The 12430-nt window shown below is 57.0% G+C and overlaps 2 protein-coding genes across 2 annotated transcripts; one reads left to right on the top strand and one right to left on the bottom strand.

Moving 5' to 3' along the window:
• Positions 1-1292: 1292 nt before the first annotated feature.
• On the bottom strand, positions 1293-3926 carry DCTN5 (dynactin subunit 5). Its single transcript, XM_030459816.1, is given in 9 exon segments — positions 1293-1868; positions 1947-1993; positions 1995-2047; positions 2531-2635; positions 2637-2643; positions 3065-3132; positions 3135-3185; positions 3523-3592; positions 3728-3926. Coding segments are annotated over 7 exon segments (420 nt in total). The 5' UTR covers positions 3177-3185; positions 3523-3592; positions 3728-3926; the 3' UTR covers positions 1293-1770.
• On the top strand, positions 3539-11852 carry PALB2 (partner and localizer of BRCA2). Its single transcript, XM_030460011.1, is given in 34 exon segments — positions 3539-4135; positions 4137-4163; positions 4251-4328; positions 4624-4895; positions 4897-5089; positions 5091-5387; positions 5389-5598; positions 5600-5653; positions 5655-5962; positions 5964-6207; positions 6209-6264; positions 6296-6458; positions 6831-6951; positions 6954-7016; positions 7019-7279; positions 7282-7338; positions 7341-7429; positions 7431-7474; positions 7476-7500; positions 7591-7622; positions 8164-8248; positions 8528-8592; positions 8594-8650; positions 8652-8685; positions 9034-9124; positions 9391-9494; positions 9497-9560; positions 9736-9795; positions 9798-9848; positions 10136-10223; positions 10858-10967; positions 10970-11006; positions 11590-11677; positions 11679-11852. Coding segments are annotated over 34 exon segments (4269 nt in total). The 3' UTR covers positions 11823-11852.
• The last annotated feature ends 578 nt before the right edge of the window (positions 11853-12430 follow it).

Here is a 12430-nt window from a genome sequence, read left to right as displayed (position 1 = left end):
CCGCGGAGGCCTCTGATTGGCTGAGAGGATTTAAAAATCCAGGCGGGGGATGATGGGAGATTTAAAGGGACAGGCACCCCTTTTAAGTGCGGGGGCGACACAGGCGGCGAGGGGGTGGCAACCAGCTCGTCTGGGCTGGTTGCCACCCCCTCGCCGCCTGTGTCGCCCCCGGAGGTGTTGAACGCATGCTTTCGCTTCATTTCAGTGGCCCCTTGTGGCATTTGGAGCCCTGAGGCTCCAGGATGGCCCAACAAGCTCCAGCTGCTTTGGGTCGGTACCGATGGATCCAGGTGGTCCGAGACAGCAAGAGCCCAACGTGGGGCATTGCCAGGGGACTGAGGTGACACCAGAGGAGGTGTCACCCGTGTGGCTGAGGTGGGTTTGGGAGCCTCCCCTGGCACCGAGAGGTGAAGGTGCTGTGGGTCAGAACCATCCCAGAACAGCACCCCAGAGGCACGAAAAACCTGTGGCATTCCCTTTATTTCATGCACTGACACTGAAATGGTCAGGAACAGCCCATAATAGTCACAGGACAAGAGATTGTGAGTGGTGCCGGGCACAGCAGAACCTTGGCTCTGGTTTTGTTTGATTGGAAGAATCAAAACCCTGAGTCACTTGAACTGAAAAGGTTTTAATTTATGTACAGTCGAGATACAGCTGACCAGCCAGAGGCTGTAGGTTACAGTCAGGTTACTACACACTTACTACAGGTACAGCTGTGTGCACAGAGCTACCCCACGGTGTGATCAGTGCCTGCCAAGAGGAGGAGGAAGAGGAGGAGAAGAGGAGGAGGAGGAGGAAGAAGAGAGGAAGAAGAAGAGGAGAGGAGGAAGAGAGGTGGAAGAGAGGTGGAAGAGAGGGAGAGTTGGAGAGGAAGAGAGGAAGTGGAGGATGGGCTTCAGCACAGCCAAGTGCCAGGGACACAGGGTCAGCTGCCTCCAGCTGCTCCCAGCAGGAATGGTTCCTGCTCTCCAAATGTTCAGTCTTTCCAAGAAGTCTGAGTCTCTTTTTTAAGTTTTATAACACAGGAAAGCACCACAGAACCCTCTGCAAGGCAGCACACTGGGTACCTGCTGGGGACACTGGGGACATTCCCTCACCTCTCCTCATTTCTGTTTTTAACTCCTCACTTTCTGCTGCACTCAACTCTGGCACTCACATCCCAACCCTCTTTCCAAAGGTCTGACAGGTTCAGGCACTGATCCCCCCTGGTGATGGGCTGAGGGCAGGAGACACCAGCCAGGCAGTGCCCTTCCAGCACTTCCAGCCACCAGCCAGGCAGTGCCCTTCCAGGACACGGGCAGCTCTGTGTCACCTCTGTCACGCCAGGGTGATGGGGGGTCCTGTCCCCTGGGACAGAACCCCAGGGAGAGGGGGGACCCCTGCGGGTCAGAACACAGGCATACCTAATGGAGAGTTTGGGGAAGGAAAGCACTGGTTCTGACTGGTTCCCTGGTGAGGAACTGGTCTGCCAGCCCCAGGGGTGCAGGCACAGGGACACCCACCAGCTTTGGGTCAGAACCGAGGTGAATGGGGGGCTTGGGCTGTCCCTGCAGCCAGGATGTGTCCCAGTGGGAATGCCCCAGGACAGGGAATGGCACAACTCAGGATGGAATGGGGGACACCCAAATGCTGAGGGCACAGGGGTGACAGGGGGTGACAGGGGAATGGGGGGGCCATGTCCTGCCCCACAGCTCTGCCCCTGCCCCCAGAACACTCCTGGCTGCCTCCTCTGCTCTGGAACGTGGCAAACGGGCTACCAGGGGGCTACTAAACCTGAGTGAGTGGCAAGAACTTCTGGTAATAGCTCTTGGTGACATCAATCATGAGCTCCTGGGTGCATTCTGGGAGTTCCCCAGAGAAGAGCCCTGGAAGGAGAAGAGGAAAGTGCCCATCAGGAGGGAGTCAGAGGGACACCTGGGTGTCCTGCAGGCTGGGGAACAAACCTGGGCAGCCTGAGAAGACAGTGAAAGGAGGCACAACTTCTCTGGGGCAGCACTGTGTTGTCCAGGATCTTGCAGCAGTCCTTCAGAACACACCTACGGCCCTAGAACAGAGAGCAGGAACAGTCACCCATCTCCAGGCACAGTCACACAGCTCCAGGAACAGTCACACAGCTCCAGGCACAGTCACACAGCTCCAGATGCTTTCCCTCATTCCTGGTATCTCGGATCAGCTTCAGCTCCTGCAATGCTCAGGATTTGCTCTGTGCCAGGGATCTGACTCAATGCCCTTCCCAGCACATCCCAGTTTCCCTTTTCTGATGAAAAAAAAGCTCCATTAGCTCCTGTAACACAGGTCTGTGTGACAAGTGTCACCGTGCACACTGGAGCCTGAGTCAGGCAGCAAGGCCTCCTCTGACCCAGCAGGCAGCAGCTTCGACTATTTTCTGGTTTTTTAAGCAGAAACACAGTTCTGCTGGCACTCCACAGACAGGCTGCCTTCCCTGGGCACTGCTGTCAGCCACCACAGTGCTGGGATGGATCTGCCAAGCAGGGAGTGAGGGGTGTGAGGGGGCAGCAGCACTCACAATGACACAGTTCTTGCCTATGTGGACGTAGGAGCCAATCTGGGCAGCGTTGACAACACAATCCTCCTCTATGAAGACATGGTCACCAATGTGCAGAGGGAAAAAAAGCCACCCTGGAGAGGAGAGGGATGTGTTGGGGGTGTGAACACACAGCCTGACACACAGCACCCACAGACCCAGACCCACTGGTCACCCCTCTCCAGCTTGCAGTACCAGGGGCTGCTCCGAGTGCAGGGAAAGCCCAGCAGACACTGGGCTCTCCTCTCCCTCTCCCCCTCCCATCCTCTCCTCTCCTCTCCTCAGGAGTGACCCAAAGGAGCAGCAGAGGGATGTTCAGAGGCATGTTGGGGTTCATGGGTGCACTCCCCATGCCTGTGAGGCTTTCACAGATCCCTGCCCACCCCAGCTGCTGAAGGGCAGCTTTGCAGGGTCAGATTTCTGCCCCTGGCTCCCTGTCCAGGGGTGACAGCTTCAGCTAGTATTTTAGGCACAGGGATGTTGCCTCCAGCCTCGGGGGGCAGCGGCAGCTCTCACCCTTTGCTGAACTTCTTGAAGGGGGGTCTGATGACACTGCGGCTCTTCACCACGCAGTGCCTGCCCACACACGCACGTTGGCCAAGTCCCCACGGATGATGCAGTCGTTCATAACTATTGTCTGGGGAGAAAAAGAGAAAAAACTGAGGCCCCGGTGGTGCAGGATTGTGCCAGGGGCTTTGCACAGCCTCGGGTGGAGATCAGGCCCTCCGGGAGATGATGCGACCTGAGGGGGGTCCTGTCAGACCAAAAGTAAAACAAGAACAAAGGGAAGAGTGCGGGATCTGCTGGCAGGGGAGGCCGCGTGTGCTCCGGCAGAGCAGAGCAGAGCACAGCTGCGGTACGGCGGGGGAGCAGCCGGGCTGACAGGAACCGCCCCGCTCGGCCCCGCGCTATAGAGCTGCGGGAAGGAGGGAGCGGGCCGGGGGGAAGCCCGTAGCCCCCTGCCCGCCGCTTACCTTTCCGTTGAGGACGATGTTCTGGGCTGCCGCAGAGCACGGACTGACGGCTCACCTTATTGCCCGAGGCCTGAGGGGAGAAGGGAGGGGCTCACTGCCACGGGCTCCGCCCGCGCCCCTGCCCCGCCGCCCCCCCCCGCCCCTCTGCCTGGAGCACCCCCGCCCGCCCCGGTCCCGCCTCGGTCCCGCCCCGTCCCCCCGCAACCGTCTCGATGTACTCGGACTTGTTGTACAGGCATCTCGCTCAGCTCCATCGCTGTCCCCGCCGCTTCCGCACCGGGCACACCCGGATCCGGCGCGTCACTTCCTGGTTCGCCAAAGGAAGAGAACTTCCGCCTCTGGCCGCCCCGTTGCTATGGACACGGAAAGCCCGCGCGCTGTGCGCTTCCGGGCGGGAGCGAGTATGGAGGGAGCGGGAGGCCCGGAGGGATACGGGCGGGATGGAGGCGGCGGGAACGGGAGCGGGAGCGCTCAGCGGCGCGAAAAGGAGAAGGTGCGGGGGGAGCGGGCCGTGCGGGGCTCAGGGCCGGTGGCGGCGGTGCCAGCCCCAGCCCCGTCCCGGTACGTTGTGTCTTGGCAGCTGAGGGAGAAGCTGGCGCTGCTGCGGAGGGAGTTACAGTCAGACCGTCAGCCGGCTGCGGGTGAGCGGGGCGGGAAGAGGGCAGAGCGGGGGGGGGCTGAGGCGGTGGCAGAGCTGCCCCAACCCTGCCCGGGTGCTGTGTCCGCAGCGGGCGCGGAGAGCCGAGCGAGCCCGGAGCCACGGCTGGGGCGGGGAGGCGGGAGGAGACCGGCGGCAGCCGAGCCCCGCAGGTAAGAGCTGAAGGGCGGGGGGTGTGTGCTGGATGCCCCCCGTTCCCCCGGCCCTCATCGCCCTATCTGCCCCACGCCTGCCCGGCCCAGCAGGGACCAACCCAGCTCCATCACCTCTGCAACTGCTGCCCCACAGCCCCCTGACACCCTTCCCTTCCCGTGCTGGGGATCTGCACTGACACCTCCTCTCCTCACCAGGCCTTGGTGCTCTCTGATCCCCACTCTCTTTCTCTCCTAACAAACTCATCCACTTTTCCTGTTTGATGTTTTTCTTGGGAGTGCTTTCCACAGCTGACATTTTATCCCCCAGGTCCCAGAGGTGATATATTGCTTGGTGCTGACAAACCTGCAGCCTCCTCCCAGTTACAGACTGATCCCTGCTCTGATCCTGACACAGAGAAGAAAACATCTGGCAGTTGTAAGCTCATTCCTGAAGGCCCTCAGGAGCAGGGCAGCCCCCAGGCAGAGAGCAGCAGCTGGGCAAGCATTAGGCCTGCCCCTGAGGAGAGGAAATCCCAAACCTCCAGGAGCTTGATGAAGCTGAGGAACAGGTGAAGGCTGTGGTGGTGAGGACAGGGAACCTGTGTGTGAGGTGCTCCCAGTCGGTGCTGGTGGTATGGTGAAACACCAAAGTGTGGGTGCAGGGCAGCTGCAGTCACCAGTCTTCAGGAGGAGCAGCATCCCCAGCACTGAGGGAAAGGCTCAGAGAGCATCCAGAGCAGTGCTGGTGCAGAGAGAAGAAAACACTTTGACTCCTCCCAGTGCAGCCTGTGGAGTGGTGCAGGGGGGCTGGCAGGACAGTGCCCTCCCTGCAGCTCCTGAGCTGTTCTCCTGTCTGCTGGGGCAGCCCCAGTCCCTGGGTGCTGGGGCCACCTCTGGCTCCTGTGAGCCTGCCAGCCTGTGTCCAGAGGATGGGGACTCTGCTGCTGGACACCAGTGGTGGTGGAGGGGAGGAATCCTCTGGTGTGATGGAACAAGGGGATGGGAAGTGTGTGTGTGAAGATCAGGAAGATTTACACAGGCTCTTGGATTTCATGTCAGAAAATGAAGTGTTGGCCTGCTGATGGAAATAACACCCAACCCAACATGGGCTCTGGAGGAAACCAGAGGGACACGAAGCCCTTTCCTGCAGATCTTGCTGTGGGCAATGCTGAAGAACTGCTGGAGAACCAAAGAGCTTGAAACTGGTTCTAGCCCTTCCCCTGCAGAGGGGTGGCAGCTCCTGGGAGCTCCCTGAGCTCCTGCACAGTGGTTGAAGGGGCTCCTCTTCCCCGTGGAATACTACGTCAGGACAACTCGGCGCATGTCCAGTTGCCAGAGGAAAAGTGGACCTGGATGCTGTCATTCTCAGCCAGCTGGGCAGAGGCAAGAAAGGCCAGAGGAGTAAGGGCAGGCAGGGAGCTGCACACCCAGAGCAGCCCTCACAGGAAAAAGGTTTGGAAATGATTTGGAGTCAGGGGGCCACGCTGCTCCCTTTCCTCCGGTGCAGAAAATGATCCGGAAGCTCAGGGGGCCCTCAGACATCTGCTCCTGCATCCAGTGGCAGCAGCACTTCCCTTGGATCCCTTTCTCAGAACAGTATCCCCAGCACCAAGCCAGGTGAGGGGCGACTGCAGAGGAAAGCAAAGGGAAGAGATCTTCCTGCAGAGCCTCTGCACCGCAGCTCCTCACACCCAGGATGGCACTCAGCTGTCACAGGAGTGCCAGGGGGAAGGCAGGAACTGTGAGGCTCATCTTGGAAAACCCATCTTTCAGCCAAGAGAAGGCTGTCTGCTGACTGGGGAGGCAGAAGAGACCTGCACCACCCAGCTGGACACTGCTGACCCTGCTCCCAAGGAAAGCTCAGTGCTCAGCAAACACAGCACGGCTCTGGCCAGAGCAGCTTCAGAATCCCCTTCAGAGCAGCCATTCTCTGCCCCAGGGAATTGAAACTTTCTTGCTGGCCGTGTAGGAGATCTGGAAGGCAACTCCCCTGTGTGTCATGGCTGATCACCCATCCCCTGGAGCACCTCAGGAATTCACCCCTGCATGGGTCTCTGGGGCTGAGTCAGCCCCGGCGCCCAGCATCCCCCTGCGCCGCTCCCTGCGCTGCTCCGGGAGGCAGAGAGGCAGCCCAGCCCCCACAGGTACTGCCCCCACAGGTACTGCCCCCCACAGGTACAGCCCCACAGGTACAGCCCCACAGGTACTGCCCCCACAGGTACTGCCCCCACAGGGGAATTGGTCAGGAGGAAAACAGACTGACCAAACCCTCTGCTGGTTCTGGCAGTCTTGGGCAATGATGTTTTAGCTGGAGGTTTGGATGCAGAGCAGCAGGGGAGCTGTTGCCTTTCCAGAAAAGTGCCACCTCCGGGTGCTAAGATGGATGTGGCTTTTTTTCTTTTTCTTTTTTTGGAAAATAGTTAGAGGGGATGCTCTGGATGAGGATTCTGAAGTGGCTAGCTGCTGGTGATTTTATGATGTGATATTCTCATATTGTTATGTTTTCTTTTGTCTAGATGAGAGGAAAGGAGGACACAGCCAGGCAGCGGTGGGGTCCTGCTCCTCTCAGCCCCCCTGCTGTGCACCCCCATGCTTCTGTTTCACTCCTCTCCTTCCACAATCTGCAGTGCCTCATCCCCAGCTGGGCATCAGAGACTTCCACTTACCCAATGAGGAATTTGGACCCCTAAAACTTGAGAAATTGTATCCTCCCCTGTGAATGACTTGGAGGTTTTCGTTCCCAGTGTGTTTGGAGGTGTGTGGCTTCAGAGGGCACAGCAGGCACAGCAATGGATTCCAGAAGACAAGAGGATCACCAGCAGTTTGAGTTTGCCTTCCAAAAACGGATGTCCCAAGTTACCTCGTGGGGGAAAGCCCAGCTTCCAAGAGGAATTTTCCACCCACGAGCTGCTGTTTACACCCCTGGGGACTCTCTCAGCTGGTGCCCCCACACAGCCCGAGTCTCGGGTTCTTCATCCATTTTCCCGTGTGTGGGTGCAACCCCCTGCTGTTTGTCCCAGGCCACAGCCCAGGCACACTGTCTGTGCCTCCCTCACAGCTGAGCCTGGGTTCTCCAAAGAAATCTCTGCCCAGGGCCATGGATGGTGGGGAATGCAAAGCCCCCTGCCCTTCCACTACCCTGGGACAGCTGTGGTGCGAATCTCTAGAAAAGAGGGAGAGCAAGGTGCAACATTTCCTTTAGAATCTGGAAAGAGGTCTTGATAATAAATCTGCTGAAGGTCTGGACTTAAGAAGCAGCAGCAGCCAGAGAGCACAGAGCAGAGACCCTGCAGAGCTGCTCCTGATCAGTAACAAGCTGGTCCCTTCACAGAGTGTTTTTGTGGTCAGGCCCCCTTTTCCAGAGCCTCCCAGAACTTCAGAGGAAAGCCCTCTTTTCCTGCTAGCCCTGCATGCTGGCTCTTGGCTCTCTGGTTTTCATCAGCTGCCTCAGGAGCAAATTCTTTGAAATCCCACTTGATGAACATGGGGATGTGGGGTTGGGTTTGGTGCTGGTTGTGGGTGTTCTGGAACATGAATGTCAACAAAAAGTGATGCTCACCACAGTGTCAGTTAAAGAAGGTTTCCAGCTCAGATTTGTCAAGGAGATGAGGTGACTGGCATGTGGGATGGGGCTGAGAGAATGATTTATCTCGTAGGCGGGTAGTTGTAAAAGACAATTTTCAGGAGAAACCAGGACATCACCTGCCTGGATCTCTTGCTTTTCAAAGACATGCTCCTGCCAGAGCTCCCCAGCAGCTGCATGCAGAGTTGTTTGTGCTCCTGCCTATTCTTGCTGGTGCTGTGTGATTTCAGAGTTGAATTATCTTTATTCTTTACTTGTTTGTGCAGAAGAACAGATGTGGCAGAACAGCTGACTCCAGCACTGCCTGATGGCCTGAGAGAAGAGAGCTTGCAGCTTGTATCAAAGCTAAAGGTGGGATAAGGTTGGGTGCCAGCTCTTTGATCCCAGGTGTAACAAAAATGCCACAGCAAATGCAGCAGCACAGCCTCCTGTCTGATCTGAGCAGTTCTGTCCTCACCTGGGGCAGAGCAGGGTCAGGTTTGCTCTGTATCTCCTTTTGATTGATAAAGGATTCCAGTGCTGGTTCACTGGCACTTTGCTTAGAAGTTGAACACCATGAGGGTTAAGTCTTAGCCTCAAACTCTCATCATGCTGGTGATGGTAACCAGGTCTGTCTTTTGTTTGGGACAGGATTCTTCAGGCTCCTGGGCTGTGGATGTGAGCACGATGTGGTGGGAAGCAGCTGGCAGCAGGGAGCTGTGTGGTGCTGGCCTCTGAGAGCTCTGTGTCCCTGTGGAAACCTCTGGAATCCAACACTGGGAAAGCTCCACACTTGGCAGCTCGGGGAGGTATGAAACACCATTCCTATTTCAATAATTCAGACAGGTTCTTTCTCCCAGTGTGGTAGTTCCCAATAAACAAAGAGCGTGCAGTCTGGGGTGCAGCGGTTAGTTCTTTTCAGACTTCTCTGATTGCTGATGCTTCTCTAAGTCCACACCTTCAGCAGATTTATTATTAAAGTTCTTTTAGGCATCAGAGGAGAATCATTTGCACTGCTGGTGGAGAGGGTCAGTAGCTTGTGTGGTCTTGTGTTATCTGCTAGAATCCATATAACTTTACCTGAAAACACTCTAGAAAATGGGAATAAGTCAAAGGGACATTGTGGGTGACACTGAATTCTTGTGTTGCCATCCTAGATTCCTGTAATCCAGATCATTCCTCTGCCAGACACCTGTAACCTTGTGGGCATAGCACTGGGAGAGTTGGAGATTGGAGAAATAAGGTGGTGTATTTGTTCTTACTGGTGCTTTTCACTGAATAACTGCAGCTAAATCTCTTGTGTAGAGCTTGAAATTCTTACTAATGTGTCACTTTCTCAGTTTCTTAAACAGTTGGAAAATATGGAAGGGATTTCTAAATATCCACTATAAAGATTTTGCCTATCCACCCTGAGAGGTGGCAGACTGTTGAAACAGACACTTATTTTTATATGCTGTGGCATGTTTGGAATTATGCTTCCTTCTGTCCTCAGGTGTACTCTTCTCTTAATTTAGGCTCTTACTTTATTTCTTCTGAGGGTGACTCATTCAGGCAGTCACTGGTAAAAGGCTGGAAACATAAAAGCCAGTTTCTTGGGCTGCAGGAGAGGAGGCTGGTCAGGCAGCATGCAGGACTGGGCAAGAGCAGCAAGTGGAAATGGTGTCACTTGCAGAAACAAGAAGGTGAGTATTGGGGGGCTTGGGGGGGCCTCACTGTGGCAGGGGAAGGAAGCAGGGAAAGAGCTCAAGCTGTAGCAAAATGTCTGCTTCCCCTTCTTGCTGGGGGTGTGCTGAGCACAGAACACTTACATGTTATTTTCTCTGCCTTTTTTTTTCACGTGCCAATCTGCTGTTCAGGAGGCAAGGATGGACAGACACTGATGCCCCCTGAAAGAACTGTTTTAGCTTTTGCTGAGGTGGAAGAATGAGAGAGGCCTTGGTGGGCAGCACTGCAGGGAACAGCATTGTGGTTGGTGCAGTGATCCCTCTGCAGCTCAGGGGCCTGCACCCTGCCTGTGGCAGCCCCAGATGTCACACAGGAGGGGCGTGGCAGCTGCTCTGCCTCTGGGATGGATTCCCTTTGTTTTACAGCATACTCATCACCTCTTCCCGGTGCCTCTGGTTTGGTTTATAGGAAACCAGAGATAGCTTCTGTCTCTTGCACTGCGCTGTTAAACAGTGAGAAACAGAAAATAACATCAGAAAACAGTCAGCTAGAGGATGGAGATCCAGTCAGGTTTTGTGTTTCCACCTCCTGCAGGAACCTGAGGGACAGGCCAAGCTGCTGAGAGGATGCAGATTGGATATTCCTACCCAGCTTCCATCTGCCACAGGGCCTATCCCGAGGCGTACGTGGGGACAGGCCTCACCTTTGCCCCAGGACATCAGATTTGGAAAACCAGGATTTCCCAATGATTCCCTCCCACTTGGTTTCTCCTGTGCTATGACTCCAGATGGATTTTTTGTAGCTTATCAAGGATTTGGTTGTTTCCAGTGTCCCTTTTGGGACAGGAATGTCTTGCCTGATAAGGATGGCTGGGGTCAGGACTTCCTCAGGGTGTCTGTCCCTGGGTGGTGGCTGTGCTGAGAGCTGCCTCTTGTCAGCTCTGATGGTTTGCATGGGAGTCATCCTTAATTGTAAGATCCTAGGGATAAAATCAGGCCCAGAAATTTTCTTTAAATGTCACCTCATCTCACAGCAAGATTCAGCTTTTTCAAGACAGAAACTAAGTGAGGTGCACAAATCATGTGGGTCACTGCTGTGTGTTGCATCAGCCCTTATCAGGCAGCAGCTGCTTTGGGGTTATCTAATTTGATAAGCAAAGCAAATAATTTTCGGTTTACTCAGTAAAAATAATGCATCCCTGTCCATGGGGCTTCTGATGACAGAATGTAGCAGTTAATTTTGGAAAATTCCTGAGGTTTGGTTTTTTTTCCCCTCATGCTGTTGTTTTTAATTATGTCCTTTTCCTCTCTGCCCCAGGGCCTTCTCTTTGTTGTTTTAAGCCATCCCCACGCCAAGGAGAGCGAGCCCTCTGGAACCCCTGCCTTCTGCCTGGTGGCCTTCAACCCCAAAACTGCCCTCAGCACGGGGTGATGTCCTCCTCCCTCCCTCCGAGGCAGGCTGGCAGGCAAGTACCCCCGGTGAGCCCTGCCAGGGGGCTGGAGGTGGTGGGTATGGCTGATGGAGCTGAGCTAGGGATCCATTTCCCGTCTAGCTGGGGGGCACAGGAGGCTGCACCACGCTGCCGGGTGTCTGAGGTGTTGCTGTGGGCTGTTTCCTGCCCGCTCTGACCTGTCAGCTCCACCGAGGGGCTGTGCCTGCCCCGGACACTCAGCTCCTGCTGCTGCTGCTGCTGCTGCTCCTCCTCCTCCACCTCCTCCTCTCCCCCCGAAGTGACTCCGCAGCCCGATGACCTTTTGCTTCCCCAGTCTGTTTTTTTGGAAGACAAAGCTGTTTTGGCCTCAGTCTCGTCGCGATGCTCCCCCCCCCTCCAGCATCCTTCCTGTGCACACTAAGCCGACCCAGTTCTGCTGTACCCGCGGTGCCAGGCGTGCCCGGAGCAGTGGTCCTGACCACGTCAGACAGACAGACCCCCTCTTGTTTGCCTTGCCGCCCTCTCACTCTGCTTTTTCGTTTTTATTCTCAAAAAAGGCAGCTCGTTGCAGGGGATGCAGGGGCAGGGTCCGGGGTGACAACCGTGGTGTCCACAGGTACCTGGAGGGGGACGTCAAGGGCAACTCTGCCTGGCCCTGCTCACCCTCGGGGCACATCGCCGTCTGGGACCTCTTGGGGGGGGCACTGCACGGCGCTGCTGCCCCCGGACCCACAGAGCAGATGGGCACTGGCCCGCTGGGCCGGCACCGGGACCTGCCTGCTGGCCGGGCAGCGGGACGGCACTGTCTGCCTCTATCGGTACCGGCACCCCGAGCCCGGAGCAGCCTGACCAGGGCTGTGGGGGGAAGGATCTAAAGCACCGCGGGGCATGGGGGCTGCCGGGGGGGCTCCGCGGGGCTCGGGGGTGTGCAATGATATTAAACCTGGTGCTGTGCTTTGGAACTGCTCCCTGCCTGCTGCCGGACCGGGGTGTTGTCCCGGGGGTGCTGTCTCAGGGGTCTCTCCCGGGGGGGTCTTTCCTGGCGTCCTGTCCTGAGCATCTCTCCCGGGGGTGCTGTTCCCGGGGGGGGTCTCTCCCGGGGGGGTCTCTCCCGGGGTCCCTCCCAGGGGGTCTCTCCCAGGGCTCTCTTTCCGGCGGTGCTGTTTCCCGGGGGTCCCTCCCAGGGGTCTCTCCCGCAGGAGCTATTCCCGGGGGGCTCTCTCCCGGGGGTGCTATTCCCGGGCCCCCGGGGGTGCTATTCCCGGGTCTCCCGGGGTGCTATTCCCGGGGGGTTTCTCCTGGGAGTCTCTTCCGGGGGCTCTCTCCTGGGGGGTCTCTCCCGGGGGTGCTATTCCCGGGGGCTCTCTCCCGGGGGTGCTATTCCCGGGGTTTTCAGGGACATCTCCGTGCGCGGCCTCCGGCCGGCAGGGGTCGCTGTCTCTGCCGCTGGTGGGCGA

Source organism: Calypte anna, chromosome 14 (genome assembly GCF_003957555.1).
Source record: "Calypte anna isolate BGI_N300 chromosome 14, bCalAnn1_v1.p, whole genome shotgun sequence".
NCBI classification, from domain to species: domain Eukaryota; kingdom Metazoa; phylum Chordata; class Aves; order Apodiformes; family Trochilidae; genus Calypte; species Calypte anna.
Note: the sequence above shows the minus strand (reverse complement) of the source record. Positions and strands in the feature narration are given on the sequence as shown.